This window comes from Salvia splendens, chromosome 20 (genome assembly GCF_004379255.2).
Source record: "Salvia splendens isolate huo1 chromosome 20, SspV2, whole genome shotgun sequence".
NCBI lineage: Eukaryota > Viridiplantae > Streptophyta > Magnoliopsida > Lamiales > Lamiaceae > Salvia > Salvia splendens.
In genome coordinates, this window is record NC_056051.1 from 26,549,807 (window position 1) to 26,565,543 (window position 15,737).

Below are 15,737 nucleotides of genomic sequence, written 5' to 3' on the forward strand. Positions count from 1 at the left end.
CTCCTAAACTCTTTATGAACTTAAGTTTATGAAATCCTTGGGTTCCGTCACAGCAAATGTAGTACTTCACATGAATTTTACACATCAGTCAACCTGAGAGATTCTAGAGAGAGAGAGACTGTGTGTGTGCGTGTGTGTGCGGTTCTCAGCCAGTCAAAGCTTTTGCGGAAAGCGACAGCTCTAACCTCTATGTAAGCTCACCCTTTTCCGGTTGTATTTCGTACTACTATTGTTTAAATCTCTTGTGCGCATTAGCTTTAATTGGTTGATTGATTGATTGCGAGCTCTGTGTTGATCCACAGCTTGGTGATTTGGATGATCGGCAGCTGTAGGTATGTTTTCTTTTCATTTGCTTCGTGAAATGCTGCTATTCGCCTGCTTTCGAAGTCAATTTTTCTTGGAAATGTGCTAATTATAGTGCTGTGGTTCTGATTTATGGGGCTATGATGTGGTTATTGTTAGGGTTTGAATCTGGAGCTGGATTTGGAAGCTTATCGATGCTTTGCGTTTAGAGGTATGGCTTCGGGTGGTGTAGCGGCTGATAAGCCGCAATGTGATGTGATGCTTGTGGATAAGCTCCCGGAGGAAATCAACGAGATGAAGATCGAAGATGAGAAGGTTGAAAAGGTTTGTTTTCTCATGTTGGATGCATTGGTGCTAGTGTAGGTGCTGATGTTTATATTGGTTGTGATTTTGATTTTGGTTGCAGGAAATGGAAGCTGCTGTAGTAGATGGAAATGGAACTGAGACGGGGCACATAATTGTGACGACGATTGGGGGTAAAAATGGTCAGCCTAAGCAGGTATTATGTTGGATTTTTTTGGTTTGAAGTTGGTGTTTCGGTTTAGGAAGTCCGGGTTACTTTGTAATAGTATATACCGGTGATTTGAGATAAGTGAGGTAACTTAATCTTTCTAGGATTGGTTGTTTGTGGGTTTTATTGCAATTGTAGCTGTCTGCTTGGAAGTTTTTTTTCAAAGAACTATGATGAGCTTGATTTAGGTGGACTTAGGAATCTTGTCTCGAGTATTCCGATTTGGAGTGATAGAAAATGAAAAGGGACAAAGAAGTAGAAGAAAGTTTTTTGCATGTGGAGGATCTTATGTTACCTTCCTACATTGTCTCAGATTGCACCTTTATGTGTTTTTGACAAACCATTGAAACCATGCTAGTGTATGGTTCATTTGTCTGTATATTGTCATGTGATATGGAGCTTATTCAAATTATGAGCCTTAAATGCTATACTATGGTCAAATGGTTTATCTTATGGAATCCTGATGTACTGACCTGACCTACTATGTCCGTGATGTTTGTGTTTCTGTTTATACATAACTAAATGGGTTGTGAAACACTCTTGCTCTTACTATGTTGCCTTTTTCTCTTGTCAAATCTAAAGTTAATATCAGCTAAATCACTTTAACGACTAATGATCTTCTTTAATTGTGCTATGAATGAAGACTGTGGCTGAATATTGGCCTTTTGTTTGGTGTTTTCCTTATTTTCTTGTAAAGTTCGTTTTATTAAAGTGATTAACGCTGTCTGATCTCTCTGTTACGTCTCTTGTCAGACTATAAGTTATATGGCTGAGCGCATTGTAGGGCAGGGTTCTTTTGGAATTGTCTTTCAGGTAAGATTTTTTTTTCATTTATGGGTTTTTTGTGACATAGTTTGTGATGGTTTAGGAAAATTCAGTTAGTGATGTTGAGTGGATTTAGTTTTGATCCTTTGTTGAACTAAAAGGGTTGTAGATTTCTACTAGAATAACGTGTTCCAATTATACATCATTGGTGCTGGTTTGATTATAAAGAGAAGATGTTAAGAGCTGTGCTTGTTAAATTGCAGGCCAAATGTCTCGAAGCAGGTGAAACGGTTGCAATCAAGAAAGTTTTGCAGGATAAGAGATACAAAAACCGCGAATTGCAAACAATGCGCCTTCTGGATCACCCAAATGTTGTATCTCTTAAGCACTGTTTCTTCTCAACCACTGACAAAGATGAACTCTACCTGAATTTAGTTCTCGAATATGTGCCGGAGACAGTCTATCGTGTGGGTAGACACTATAGTAAAGCAAACCAGCGGATGCCTATGATATACGTCAAGCTTTATACGTATCAGGTTAGCCAACTTTTTACTGCTCATGCCTTGATATAAACATTAGCTGCAGTCTCAAAGTGTCTTATGAGTTCTATTGTCTCAGATTTTTAGAGCTTTGGCATATATTCATGGCATAGGAGTTTGCCACAGAGACATTAAACCTCAAAACCTTTTGGTACGCACTTATTTCCACAAGTAATTAAATAAATTGAGATACTGTCATTTGACTGATTCAATCTACTGTTACAGGTCAATCCCCATACACATCAGCTCAAACTCTGTGATTTTGGAAGTGCAAAAGTTTTGGTATTTGCTTCACTTGTAACTCTGATATTGTGACTGATGTTTCAATTATTTACCACATTGAACTACCTGGTTTTCTTTTGCGCTTTTCTTATTAAAATGTTGTCAGCATTGAACCAAAAAATTTCCTATTTGTGATGAATATCAATGTCTTTCATGTTTCCTTAACATGGGAGTATTCTTATCCACTGAAAAAGCTTAAAGTATTCCATCACATGTATCAGGTGAAAGGCGAGCCAAATATATCATATATTTGTTCCCGGTACTATCGCGCACCTGAACTGATATTCGGGGCTACTGAATACACCAGCGCCATTGACATCTGGTCTGTTGGGTGTGTCCTTGCTGAACTTCTTCTTGGCCAGGTTCTTAATAAGCTAAACCATTTCTATTCTAAAGCATACAGTCCCATATAACATATATATGTCTTATAATCTTCTCTCTGCACACTTTTTATTGTGTTTGGTAGCCGCTCTTTCATGGTGAGAGTGGAGTTGACCAGCTAGTAGAAATTATCAAGGTAAGCTTGCCTAATTAATTTAGACGAACACCTGGGGCACTCCGTTTTGCTTTCATCTGATTTCCAAATGACTAATTCGAACTGACTTGGTACTTGTATGGTTACATCTAGGTTCTTGGAACACCAACTCGCGAGGAAATAAAATGCATGAACCCAAATTATACGGAGTTCAAGTTTCCTCAAATTAAGGCTCATCCTTGGCACAAGGTTGGACACCGTATATGTTGATCACAATGCTTTAACTCTTTATATGCTGAATCGCTGATTATACTTTTCTTTGTAGATTTTTCACAAAAGGACTCCCCCCGAAGCTGTGGATCTTGTATCTAGGCTGCTTCAGTACTCCCCAAACTTACGATACTCTGCTGTGAGTTCCATTCTTTTGATGCATCATGTCCGGCTTCGTGGTTTCATTTTTGTTGTTACTATGTTCTTTTAAGAGGACCGTACTTGTCTTAGCCACGTGACAAGAACTTCTGTGACATAAATTGATGTATCTTTGCATTTTTATGTTTTTCAAGTTGGAAGCTTGCATCCACCCGTTCTTCGATGAACTCCGCGATCCTAATACCCGGCTTCCTAATGGCCGTCCACTGCCTCCACTTTTTAACTTTAAGCCTGCAGGTCTTGCTCTCTCTTCTATTGCACTCTCACTTAATCCATGCTGAATTCTGTTTTTTGCTGACCCTGACTCGTACATTTTCAGAGCTAAAGGGAGCATCGTTAGAGTTGCTGTCGAAACTGGTACCCGAGCATGCTAGGAGGCAGTTCCCCGCCGTAGTTTCCTAAGGTTTATTGATATGTTGAAAAAGACCAATTTATGTTTTGTGTAAGCTGACACTCCTTGCTAGTTATGTAACATCTCACCTTGTCTCATTACCCTCTACGCTATGCCTTATTTTGTTCAAATTCCATTTCTTTTTAGGAGTATTTCTGATCATCTTATGCAGTTCTTTATATTTTCAATTTATCCCATTGACTCGGAAATTGTGTGTTCATTTATGAGTGACATCTAACCTTTCCCTAATTGAAGTGATAGAAGAATATCAATGAAGATCAGAGGGAGACAAGGCCATTGATGGAGTTTGTTGTTCTAGCTATATTTGAATTGTTAAAAGAAAAGGTTGTAAGAATATGCAACATTTGAAAATACTCCTGTGTGAGTGTTTTATAATCATATGTAGTACTACTAGTTTGGAAGTAAAACTTCAATATATGAAAAACACATAAGTTTACAATTTCAAATGCAAAGTTTTTTTGTATACAAAAAAAATAACTATTGCTCAACTCTTTCGCGTGTTGTGTACCACCTATGTTTAACATATTGCTAAGCCATTGGTTGTGTGATTATTATTTCAATCAAAATTGACATATTGCTAAGCCATTGGTTGTGTGATTATTATTTCAATCAAAATTGTATATTTGAAAGTTAGTATATGTAAAATATAATTTAATAGTAAAACGCTTCTCCTTCAATCAATCAGAAACATCTTATTGAAGTTAATTGCAAATGACAAAATATCATTCATTACCTCTACTTTTCACCAATTTTAAAAAAATATGACGTATGAATTGTAATTAGAAAAAAGAATATAAAATTTTTTACAGTTGGAAATTTCTTTCCAACTTTTATTATGGCTGACAAAATATCAATCACTTTTATATTGCAGCAATTTCAAGAAAAACACTTGCCCACTCGTGAGAGTATAGAATTCATTCTACTTGCACTCCCTTTTCCCTTCATTACCTTCATTTTGAAGTGGTCAAACAATAAAGAAAGTGCATTTAAGGTTATACTAATATTTTTTTTAACATGTGATTTTACGCAGTATTGTTACGTGAGTTGAATAGATAAAAATAAATTATGAAATAAAATAAAATATAGAGAATGAAATATTGATTTTTTAGAAAAATTAGTATCATTTTGATTGAGATATATCAAAAAAATGTAGATACTAATTGTTATTTTAACTAAAAAAAGAAATAAAATTATTCACTATCCAACTAAGTAATCAAAACAAATTACTGTACTATATAGAATTTAGGAATAAGATCTCAATCCTATATTGTCATGTTCATATTTATTGATTTATTTATTTGCTTTGATTTGGCGCGTGAGTTTCAAATTATTTGAATACATAAAATCACACTTATTCTCTCTCTCTCTCTATCATATTTTCACGTTCTAAATTTGTGATTTTATTCTTCCCCAAATCTCTGCGCTCAATTCTCTCACTCTCGGTTTTACAGGTGGTGCTTCTGTTCGATTAGGGCGATTTGCGATTCATTTCGTTTTATTTTTTCTCGTTTAATTGTTTAATCGCATTTTGATTTTCGGCTGTTGTATTCGTTTTGAGCTGACCTGATTTCGTGTTGAATTGCCTGCACAGAGTGATTTCTGTCATTTGGATTTCTGTTTGAAGGAGAGGAGTTAAGAGCTGTCGTAGGGCGTTCGGGATTGAAGCTGTACGGTGAGGTCACGGCTGAATTCCTTGTAAGTTTTCGGCCTCACACCGTTTTTCTTGTGTGGTGTTTGTTTCTGGCGAATTCTGATTGATTTTTGTGATGGAATATGACCATGAAAAATGTGAGATCGTTGAAATGGGTGATTTTCGGTCACTGGCGTCAGTGGTGTTATTCATTAAGGGGTTACAATTTAGGGATCTGCTTGAGTATGAAGAATTTTTAGGTTTTCCAGTAAGCTTTGGTATAATGTTCATCTTTGTGTATACATTCTCTCCTGATTGCTTTTATTCATTTTTATTTTTCAAAACTTTTGTGTATAATCAAATACTAGGTAGGTATTGTCAATTGCCTGTTTATAATTGATACTTTGGGGAGCTTTCGTCTTCTGAGTGCTTATTTGAATGCATAAGATTCAATGCTCTGTTGAAATCGATGGGCTTACTTCAATTGAATGACATCGTGATTTCCGGCTATTGTATTTGTTTTGAGCTAACCTACCTGATTGTGTGTTTGTATCAATCTTGTTTGTTGACTGTGTTTTTTAATTTCCTGCACAGAGGGATTTCTGTTGTTTGGATTTTTGTTTGAAGGAGAGGGGTCCAGAGTCGGTGTTGGGAGTTCAGGAGTGAAGTGGTTCAGTGAGCTCACAACTGAATTCCTTGTAAGTTTTCAGCCTTTTTCCTTTTTTTTCTTCTGCAAATTTGTTTTTGGCGCATTGTGAATGACCATGTAATGGAATTACGATCATGCAAAAGGTGAGATTGTTAAATTGGGTGATTTCTGATCATTGGTATTATTACTCAAGGGGTTATAACCTAGGGCTCTGTTGAATTGAAGGATTTTCAGGGGGAGGTTTGGTTTCTAATGCTCATGTTTGTGCACACATTCATCCTGCTTGCTTTTTATTCATTTTTATTTTTTGAAATTTTTGTAGGAATATAGGCTTTGTAGGAATTGTCGTTTGGCTGTTTACACTTTATATTGTGGGCAGTTTTTGTCTTTTGTATACCTATTTGAATGTATAAGATTCAATGCTTTTTTCAAATTGATGTTCTTATTTCAGTTAAATGATATATTGAACAGGTTGAGAGTCTTTGCTGACAAAATTTGGGGAGAATGGTACCTTTTTCTCCCTTTTCTTACATTTTCTACGGATAACTCCGAGATTTCATATTTTCATTTGCTTGTCATTGATATGAGATATTAATGCATTTGTATGTAGTTCTGACTTGGTCTACTTCATTGTATTTTATGTCCCTAATGTTTATGTTCAGGATGCAAATGTATCTGAAGGTAATTTTTCTGATATTGATTGGACTTCTGATGACGAGTCAGAAACTAATCTGGAAGCAGTTGCATCGGCCAACCCAACTTGTGCTGAAACTATTGTTGGCAATGAGGGGGTAAAGCTGCATTTCTGTATTAAACGCCAACTCTTATTGAAACTTTTATTACAGCTTGACCTCTATTGTATTAACTTCTTGTTTTGTATGAAGGCAAGCTCATCAAATGCCGCCCGTTCCAAGATGATTGGTCATTTTGTTGGAATGGGGTTTGCAGAGAAATTGGTCTTAAAAGCCATTGATGAAAATGGTATAGACAGTAGACTATTTTATAAAGTGACTTAGGCTTTTGAGATAATTGTCACTTTAAAAAAATTAATTGTCTCATGCAGGAGAAGGAGATCCTGACTCAATACTCAATTTGATCTTAACATTCTCGGTAAGTGATATGCATACATTACTAACATGTGGCGTGGATTTGTAATCAGCTGCCATTCCTTGGTTATGTATAATTGGTGTTTGCAGACTCTTGAAGAGTCCCCACCACAGCAGCTGAGCACAAATTCTGACCCATGCTCTTCTGGTAACAATGAGAACTTTCTCAATGATCTTTCCGATATGGACAGCTGGTCCGAAGATGAACTAGAAGTACGTGAAGCTTTACTAGTCCTTTTACACTCCACATTATATCCTTTTGCATGAAAAAATATTTCAAGCAACTCTTACGTGCATTTGTTATTTAGGTCTGTTGCATAACTTCTTTGGCCAGAACTTGTCATTTTTGGTTTCTTTCTTTTGCATATACTATAATTTTATGTCTAAAATCAAATGACCATAAACTGTGGTCTATTTTGTATACTTTCATTCAGTTATAATCATCAATATTTACTTATTATCATTTCTAATGATATGTGCCTTTTTTTTACTCGCCATGTAGGACCGTTTGAAGGGAAATGGTGGTTATAAATCAGAGAAGCACAAGATGTTGTTGTCATTGGCAGAATCTGGATCGTTGTCAGAGAGAGAGAGAAAATTGCTGGACTTAGCAAACATGGGATACACTCTGGAAGATGCGGAACTTGCTTTGGAAAGATGTGAGTACACAAATGTGCTACCTATTGTTTCTTTATTTTTGGGGTGCATTCTGTGATATTAATATGATTCTCAGTTCATTTCCTTTTTCTGCTTAACCTTTTCTGAAATTTACTTTATTTTCCTGAATATTGTTCCTTAAGTTTTGGTGGTAATTATTGCTGATTTATGCACGTACCATGTTTTACAAGGGTCAGTTTTGAGTGTCTTATATGGTTTGAACCCCTATTTATTTGCTGCCACTGATTAGGGCCAGAAGCCCCGGTTGATGATTTGATTGAGATCATAGGTGCTGCTCAAATGGCTAGAGAGGAGGACTGCTACTTGCCTGAAGACGACCTCAAGGTAAACTTTTTCATTTTGTTAATGTTTAAACCTATCAATCAGATCTTTGAGACTTGTGCTGACTATTTTTTGCCATTTCTCACAGCCAAAACTCATTCTCAGTGGTGGCAACAAAAGCAAGAAGAGAAAACATTTTGAGATGAAGAAGAATGTGATAGAGGAGTCGATCCGCTTGCCTAATCCAATGATTGGATATGGCGTTCCCTCCATGCAGCCGCGGGAGCGGGTTCATCGTTCCTTGCCACTAGAAGCAAGAGGCCCCCCATACTTCTACTATGAGAATGTTGCCCTTACACCAAAGGGGGTATGGGACACCATCTCGCGGTTCCTTTACGACATCGAGCCGGAATTCGTCGACTCGAAGTTCTTCTCAGCATGCGCAAGAAAGAGGGGCTACATCCACAATCTGCCCATCGAGAACCGGTTTCCCCTCGTACCTCTCCCACCCCTTACCATTCAGCAGGCTTTTCCTTTATCAAGAAGGTGGTGGCCTTCGTGGGATCCAAGAGACAAGATGAACTGCATCCAGACTGCTATAGCGAGTGCGAAGCTGACAGAGAGGATCCGCACTGCGCTGGAGAGGAGTGGAGAGGGTGACCCACCGGAAGCCATCCAGCGTTATGTCATGGAGCAGTGTCGTAAGTGGAACTTGGTGTGGGTGGGGCGGAACAAAGTTGCTCCTCTGGAGCCAGATGAAGTGGAGATGCTCTTGGGGTTCCCAAAGAACCACACGAGGGGCGGTGGGATCAGCCGAACTGACAGATACAAGTCCCTGGGAAACTCTTTCCAGGTCAGCAATCTCGAACTCGATGCTTTCTAATTTAGTTTTCGTTTGCTCCTTGATTTCTGATTCTTCATGTTCTGATAAATTCTTTCGGGTTCGAACATAGGTCGACACTGTGGCCTATCATCTGTCGGTGCTCAGGGACATGTTCCCTCACGGCGTCAATGTGCTGTCCCTCTTCTCCGGGATAGGTGGAGCAGAGGTGGCGCTCCACCGGCTCGGGATCAAACTGAAGAACGTCGTCTCCATCGAGAAATCCAAGGCGAACAGGGACATAGTGAGGAGTTGGTGGGAGCAAACCAACCAGACCGGTAGCCTGATCGATTTTGACGATGTGACATCGTTTGACGCTGCCAGAGTCGAGCAGATCATCGGTACCATCGGAAATTTCGATCTGGTGGTCGGAGGAAGCCCCTGCAACAACCTGGCAGGAAGCAACAGAGTCAGTAGAGATGGCCTTGAGGGTAAGGAGTCCTCTCTTTTTTATGATTATTTTCGTATATTAGATTTAGTCAAACTGTACAGGCAGTAAGAGGTCTAACTTTGATGTAAAATTAATTGGAATCGGATGAATTTGCACCTTGTCATTACTACAATTTGTTTTCCTTTTCTGATTTGTGTCGAACAAAATTAATTCATATTTCATTATATTTAGCCCTTTTCACTTCCCTAATAGTATCTGATTACAGCTGCAGAATTGATTTGCAAATCTCTATAATTGTGTAGATGTACATTATAGTAAATTGTGTTGTACCTTATATTGCTTAACTTGATGCTAGTGACCAAAAATTGCTTAAATTTGAGATGATTTATGCATATAACGATATTTGGTTTATTTATTTGTACCTAAAATACTTGAAGGATTCTAAATTTTGGAAGTCATTGGAAAATATCATTTGAACTTGAGAGAAAAATTGCATAAATAACTTGACTGAGCACAATATTTGATCGAAAAATAATTAGCTTATCTACCAAAATAATAACAATACTAATATCTCAAAATAATGAAATATGGTTATTAAATGGCCCAACAACGTTTTTCTAACAGCCCATAAATGCATAATAATTCAAAAAATACACAACAATCCCTGCAACTTCCAAAATTTAATAAATCATTAATTAAATTATAGTAAACACAAATATCTAATTCGATTTAAATAAATACTGTAATAGCTAAAATAAGTTAAACAACTTAGTATTATAATAATTTTCATCAAAATATAGTTGCTGAGTTCACAAAATATCAGTACTACTTCATATGCTTCACAAGTTTTAATAAATGTGAATTAGCAATGAATATTTAATGAAGAAAATGATAAATAGACTAATATGGAGTATATTGTACTACTACTACTATCTAATGAATCTAACATATATAAAAATTTTAAAAATGTATGTCGATGAATATATTAAAAATTTAAATAGCCTATTTTAAGGTACAAAATGCCAAATGGAATATTCCTCAGTAAAACATTTACCCATTTTCTCTCTCTCTTCAGTCTTCAGTGTCCCAACTTCTACTCTCTCGGAAGCATTCTCTCTCTCTCACCATAGCTGCAGAAGCTCAGAAATGTTGGTCGCGTTTTAGAGAGAGAAGAAGAAGCAGTCCTTGGAAAGCCACCGCGGAGAGAGCATTTTCATTGTGCGCTTTGTTCTGTTCTCGTTTTCCGAAACGACGGAGTAAGCTGCCATTGACGCCCCCTGCTCTGAATCTGTTGTATAGACTTCTCGTTTTTTGCTACTCACCTTGATCTTAGTGTAATGCTTGATGTATGCTATGCGTGTTTTTTTGGCGATTGCATTTTTGCACATTTCTGATTTTTTAGGGTTTAAGATGTGAACATTTAATGCGGGTTTGTTTCGCGTTATGTCTGTCTGTTTATTAGGTCATTCGAATGGAAGACATTTCTTATGTAAGTGTAACAGCTTCACAAGTTGGAAATTTTGAATTTGTAAGGCGTTGATGTTAATGCATGCAGGTTTGGGGTTAATAATTGTAGATTTGTAGCGAGGTTTCTATGAGGATACTATTTTGCAAAATCTCCCAAGTGTATGTATGTTGTTTATGAGTTTGTTTCTGTATAATGAAGAGGTTGTAACTAGTAATGCTGTATTTTGTATGATTATGTGTATATAGTTCGCCCTGTACTCGGTCAGCTACGTGCGTTCCTTTGTGGGTTTTATTGTCATGTGGCTTGAAGCTACTGCTACTGCCTGTTTCTACTTTGAAGTTTAAAGTCAATACTGCTCTGATCATCGGGTTTATGTGTTATTGGATTAGTTGCAGGGTACGTCGAGTGAAGCTTTGATATGGCTGGTGTACGGTATGCGCCAGAAGACCCTTCACTTCCAAAGCCATGGAAAGGACTGGTTGATGGTAATACTGGAAATCTTTACTTCTGGAACCCGGTGACCAACGTTACCCAGTATGAGAAACCTGTTGCTGTTGCCTCCCCTGTTGTGAGCTTGGCAGTTGCTAGTGATGCTTTGGGTTCATCTGCTCAAAAGGACTCACAGTGCCGTGATGAAGGTGGAAACAACAATGCTGGCTCAGCGAAGCCTGCTTCTGATCCAGGAGCTGATCAGGTGCTTCAAGTTTTTCTCTGATATATATATGGAGATGCATATTATATCACCTGCATTGTTTAGTAGTAATTTAGTACCATTTCTTCACATTTTTAGGCATGTGATTTAACCTATAATGCTTGATTCATGTGTATTGTATAATGGCCTCATAGTGTATATTTTCATTTTTTTGCTACTATGTGTTAGTCTGCCAGAAACAGACCAGATCACAGGCCAAGCGATCAGAATGTGGCAAAAAGTGAGGTGCATAAACCTATTGAATCTAAAGGTGCAGAAACTGGGTTGTCTGTCGAGGAATATTGTCGTCGTCATGAAATTACTGTAACTGTAAGCATTCTTTTATGTTGTTTATGTAATATTTGAATACTCAAATTTTAAAGAAGTGGCTTTGTTCATCTTTGGCTTCTAGTTACTTTTTACTTAGTCTATTTTAATGATGGATCTGTTATTCCTCATCTGTCTTTGTGGTTATTTCCCTATGTAATTATCTTTTGATTATTTAGTTCTGATTTGTTATTTGTTAACTTATTTTTCAATATACCTGAATTTATTTATTGTATTCAATTGTATAGGGAGGAAATGTGCCCCGACCATTCATCTCATTTCAATCCACTGGTTTTCCCTCGGAGATTTTAAGAGAGGTATGGGCACCACTCTTATCTCAAGAATTACATAGACAGATTTTCTCTAATGAATCAGAACTGTGTATCAAATAGTTTTATGATATGATCATGTGCAAATAGAGATCCAGTGAGGAGTTAGAGAAATAATGATTGCACTTTTTTCCATTTAAACTTTCTGTTGCAGGTGCGATATTTGCTCCAGGGAGGAGCCAAATGTCGTACACTGTCACACTCCTCTTGGAACTTGTTATTTGAGTGCTCTTATAGGTCCTTCAATTCATGTGAAGGGCTTCGTAAGTCGCTCTGAGGAATTATATTCCTGGTGATTTATATGTTATAACCTGGCCTTTTGTCAGAAGAGAAGAAGAATCACACTCACTCTTGATCACATCAGCAAATATTGCCTGATTTCACTAGAGGGTGCTTTCTTCTTCTTTCCTTGGAAACTTGGATAAGTTCTTGACTAGCCACTTCTATTTGGAACAATAGTGCATTACCTCTGCTCATAGAGATCCCGGAGCTTTTTTTCTCATTTTGTTTTTTATTTCTACTCTGCTCCCTTATCTCTGCCTCTCTCTCTCTCCCACCACAAATCCCAGGCACAACAAGCTGGTTTTTCTGCTCCAACTCCAATCCAGGCGCAATCATGGCCAATTGCTATTCAAGGTCGTGATATAGTAGCAATTGCCAAGACAGGATCTGGGAAGACTTTGGGTTACTTAATTCCTGGATTTATTCATCTGAAAGAAAAGCGCAATAATCCTAAAATGGGTCCAACTATTTTGGTGCTATCGCCAACAAGAGAGTTGGCAACGCAGATACAAGATGAAGCAGTGAAGTTTGGGAAATCATCCAGGATATCTTGCACGGTATGACTTATCCTGGCTATGTTAAAGTAGTACACTATTTCTTGTATTCTATTTCTGCATATCTTTTTAGAAATCATATCCATTTCACATTGACAGAGGACTTTTCTGTTGTCCTGAGATTCTGTTTTCCTTTTGGGTTTTCTTCATTGATTGTATATGTAATGTTGTGATTTTTCCTCATTTGTCTGCTTCATGCTGAATCCGTTGCCATTTCTTTATTTAATAACAGTGTCTATATGGGGGTGCACCAAAAGGGCCTCAGATTAAAGACTTAGACAGAGGTGTTGATATTGTGGTGGCTACGCCTGGTCGATTGAATGATCTTTTGGAGATGAAGCGAGTTTATCTCCATCAAATTTCATATTTGGTGTTGGATGAGGCAGACAGGATGCTAGATATGGGCTTTGAACCCCAAATAAGGAAAATTGTGAAGGAGGTGCCTCCACGTAGGCAAACCTTGATGTACACGGCAACATGGCCAAAGGAGGTGCGAAAAATTGCTGCTGATCTACTGACGAACCCTGTTCAGGTTAATATTGGAAATTCTGATGAGCTTGTTGCCAACAAGTCAATAACCCAGGTAAAGTTTACTTTCTTACTTACATTTTATTTTCTTAAAAACACAGTATAGTTTTCTCCTGTTTGGCTGCATATGAGGTTTAATCAATTCTTGAATTAACTTGATTTTTGTCTTAATGTAACAGCATATTGAAGTTATATCACAAATGGATAAGCGTCGTCGTTTGGAACAGATATTAAGGTCTCAACAACCAGGATCAAAGATAATTATCTTTTGCTCTACTAAGAAAATGTGCGATATCCTTGCTGAAAACCTATATAGGCAATTTGGAGCTGCTGCTATTCACGGTGACAAATGTCAGGGTGAAAGGGATCATGTGCTGAATGAATTTCGCACTGGAAAGGCCCCTGTGCTTGTAGCCACTGATGTTGCTGCACGTGGATTGGACGTTAAGGATATTAGGTTGGTAGTTGTTAAATTGATAATTAGGCCTAAATCAGTCGTTAGGATATACTTCATCACATGCATGAATCCTGATAATGAGTGCCCTACTGGATATGTTTACCTTCTGTACATTATAGTTTTTTGTTTACTTATCTGCAGTCGATTTTGTTAGTTCTGGAAGAAAATCTGTCCGTTGCACTCGTATTAATCTGATGATCTGGCACCATTTGGTGTGTATTTTATTTGTGATTCATCTGATGTAATGTAAGTCTCAATTTTATTACAGGGTTGTAGTAAACTATGACTTCCCAACGGGAGTCGAGGATTATGTACACAGAATTGGAAGAACTGGTCGGGCAGGTGCCACTGGAGAGGCTTACACTTTTTTCGGTGATCAGGATGCAAGACATGCTTCCGATCTTGTCAAAATTCTGGAAGGAGCGAATCAAAATGTCCCTGCTGAACTTCGTGAAATGGCATCACGTGGTGGTGGGATGGGAAGAGGAAGGCGCCAGTGGGGCTCTGGATCTTCCGGACGCGATGTTGGATTCAGTGGACGTAATGATTCTTCCTATGGTGGACGTAATGACTCTCCCTACGGTGGAAGGGGCAGCAGCGGAGGAAGGGGAAGTTGGGGAGCACCATCATCTCCTGATAGACAGGACAAGTATATGTTCTTTTCTTTCCTTTCGACGGATTATAGATCATCTGAAGCATATTTGATATATGTTGGCACTCAATTCAGTATCATCTTCGTATTCTCGCAGGTATGGTTCTGGGTCGTTCGGTCATAACTCAAACGCTACTGGAAGCTTTCATCAGAAGAGCTTTCACGAGAGCATGATGGCTGCTTCCTATAATAAAGATAGAAGCCGCAGCAGAAGCCCCAACCGGAATTCAGACTGGGCTAGTAAGGACTCAAGCGCAGAGAAATTTGATGGAGCCGCCACCAACCAGCGCAGTTTTCACGAAACTATGATGGCAGCGGCTCAATCAATTAAATCTGATGCTGCAGCCATGCAATCAGGAAATGGACTGGATCACGGACACAACACTGACCACAAAGAGGATGGCAACGATGCACCAACTGAACCATCGAGGGAAGATCAACCTGTTTGGGCCTGACCCGACATGTGTCATGGTCGAACCCCGTAAACTTTTCTAGGGTGGGCAAATTTTTGCTGTACATGTTTTGGTGCTGCAGTAGGCACAATTTAACATGGTCTTGAAAGTGTCTTTTGTTGCTCCACATGATCTCTAATGATGCCATTTTGCTACTGATATTATGTTTTGCTCCACATGATCTAATGATGGTATTTTGCTACTGATATCCATGTTGTGTACATATTTGGATTGTGTTATTCTTGAAAACCCGGTCGGAATGCACGTTTACTAAGGCGAAAATCGAGCCGGCAACCAGCTTTTTGCAGTTTATTTGTGCTCTAGTTCAATTTAAGCAGCTTTTGCTTCATCTTCTTTGCTTTGGAATACAAGACAACTCCGGCAAAGAGCCATGAAAATTATTTCTAAAATAGTTAAACCCAAATTATAAAAATTAAACAAGATTAAAGTAATGAAAAGTAAAAAAGGAAAATAGAATATTATTAATAAAAATCATAATTACGAAAAAATCATTCGTTGGTTAAAATTGGAAGTTGTTTTCATATCATCTCTACAAGGAGAAAGTTTATCTGAACATTTAAAAACTTCCAAATATAGAAATAATTTTTCATTCTAAAACTAAAAATATTACTCATCTTAAGATAGAATACATCTTTTAAAATCGCCAAATCGCCAATGAATTTCAT

At 37.8% G+C, this 15,737-nt stretch overlaps 3 protein-coding genes across 5 annotated transcripts; all 3 read left to right on the plus strand.

Annotated features, from left to right (window-relative positions):
* Positions 1–54: 54 nt before the first annotated feature.
* On the plus strand, positions 55–3,857 carry LOC121782522 (shaggy-related protein kinase epsilon-like). Of its 2 annotated transcripts, none has more exons than XM_042180393.1 (14): positions 55–191; positions 303–332; positions 463–627; positions 710–802; positions 1,568–1,627; positions 1,843–2,115; positions 2,198–2,269; positions 2,344–2,400; positions 2,622–2,762; positions 2,867–2,917; positions 3,029–3,124; positions 3,201–3,284; positions 3,439–3,541; positions 3,624–3,857. In XM_042180393.1, exons 3-14 carry the CDS (start codon positions 517–519, stop codon positions 3,704–3,706), a joined length of 1,224 nt encoding a protein of 407 aa, XP_042036327.1. In that variant the 5' UTR covers positions 55–191; positions 303–332; positions 463–516; the 3' UTR covers positions 3,707–3,857. The 2 variants fall into 2 exon arrangements, with proteins under 2 accessions (XP_042036327.1, XP_042036328.1); XM_042180394.1 differs by having other exon boundaries at positions 463–618.
* Positions 3,858–5,062: 1,205 nt separating this feature from the next.
* On the plus strand, positions 5,063–9,560 carry LOC121780876 (DNA (cytosine-5)-methyltransferase DRM2-like). Its single transcript, XM_042178518.1, has 12 exons — positions 5,063–5,167; positions 5,308–5,411; positions 5,941–6,044; positions 6,467–6,502; positions 6,658–6,786; positions 6,880–6,976; positions 7,059–7,105; positions 7,192–7,314; positions 7,604–7,760; positions 8,009–8,103; positions 8,189–8,893; positions 8,994–9,560. The coding sequence occupies exons 4-12, from the start codon at positions 6,500–6,502 to the stop codon at positions 9,417–9,419; spliced, it is 1,782 nt and encodes a 593-aa protein (XP_042034452.1). The 5' UTR covers positions 5,063–5,167; positions 5,308–5,411; positions 5,941–6,044; positions 6,467–6,499; the 3' UTR covers positions 9,420–9,560.
* An 800-nt stretch (positions 9,561–10,360) lies between these two features.
* Positions 10,361–15,259, plus strand: LOC121783092 (ATP-dependent RNA helicase-like protein DB10). Of its 2 annotated transcripts, none has more exons than XM_042181145.1 (9): positions 10,361–10,567; positions 11,169–11,473; positions 11,660–11,800; positions 12,046–12,114; positions 12,696–12,965; positions 13,195–13,545; positions 13,670–13,947; positions 14,216–14,596; positions 14,697–15,259. In XM_042181145.1, exons 2-9 carry the CDS (start codon positions 11,198–11,200, stop codon positions 15,052–15,054), a joined length of 2,124 nt encoding a protein of 707 aa, XP_042037079.1. In that variant the 5' UTR covers positions 10,361–10,567; positions 11,169–11,197; the 3' UTR covers positions 15,055–15,259. The 2 variants fall into 2 exon arrangements, with proteins under 2 accessions (XP_042037079.1, XP_042037080.1); XM_042181146.1 differs by having other exon boundaries at positions 11,175–11,473.
* The last annotated feature ends 478 nt before the right edge of the window (positions 15,260–15,737 follow it).

What these genes read in the sequence shown, in the direction of transcription:
- LOC121782522 (XM_042180393.1), top strand. Translation starts at nt 517, where the DNA reads ATGGCTTCGGGTGGTGTAGCGGCTGATAAGCCGCAATGTGATGTGATG. An exon ending in TTGGAAGTGCAAAAGTTTTG is followed by an intron (nt 2,401 to 2,621) that starts GTATTTGCTTCA and finishes CACATGTATCAG; the next exon opens with GTGAAAGGCGAGCCAAATAT. An exon ending in TTTTAACTTTAAGCCTGCAG is followed by an intron (nt 3,542 to 3,623) that starts GTCTTGCTCTCT and finishes GTACATTTTCAG; the next exon opens with AGCTAAAGGGAGCATCGTTA.
- LOC121780876 (XM_042178518.1), top strand. An exon ending in CTATTGTTGGCAATGAGGGG is followed by an intron (nt 6,787 to 6,879) that starts GTAAAGCTGCAT and finishes TTTTGTATGAAG; the next exon opens with GCAAGCTCATCAAATGCCGC. An exon ending in GGTCCGAAGATGAACTAGAA is followed by an intron (nt 7,315 to 7,603) that starts GTACGTGAAGCT and finishes CTCGCCATGTAG; the next exon opens with GACCGTTTGAAGGGAAATGG.
- LOC121783092 (XM_042181145.1), top strand. Translation starts at nt 11,198, where the DNA reads ATGGCTGGTGTACGGTATGCGCCAGAAGACCCTTCACTTCCAAAGCCA. An exon ending in CATCCAGGATATCTTGCACG is followed by an intron (nt 12,966 to 13,194) that starts GTATGACTTATC and finishes ATTTAATAACAG; the next exon opens with TGTCTATATGGGGGTGCACC. An exon ending in TCTCCTGATAGACAGGACAA is followed by an intron (nt 14,597 to 14,696) that starts GTATATGTTCTT and finishes GTATTCTCGCAG; the next exon opens with GTATGGTTCTGGGTCGTTCG.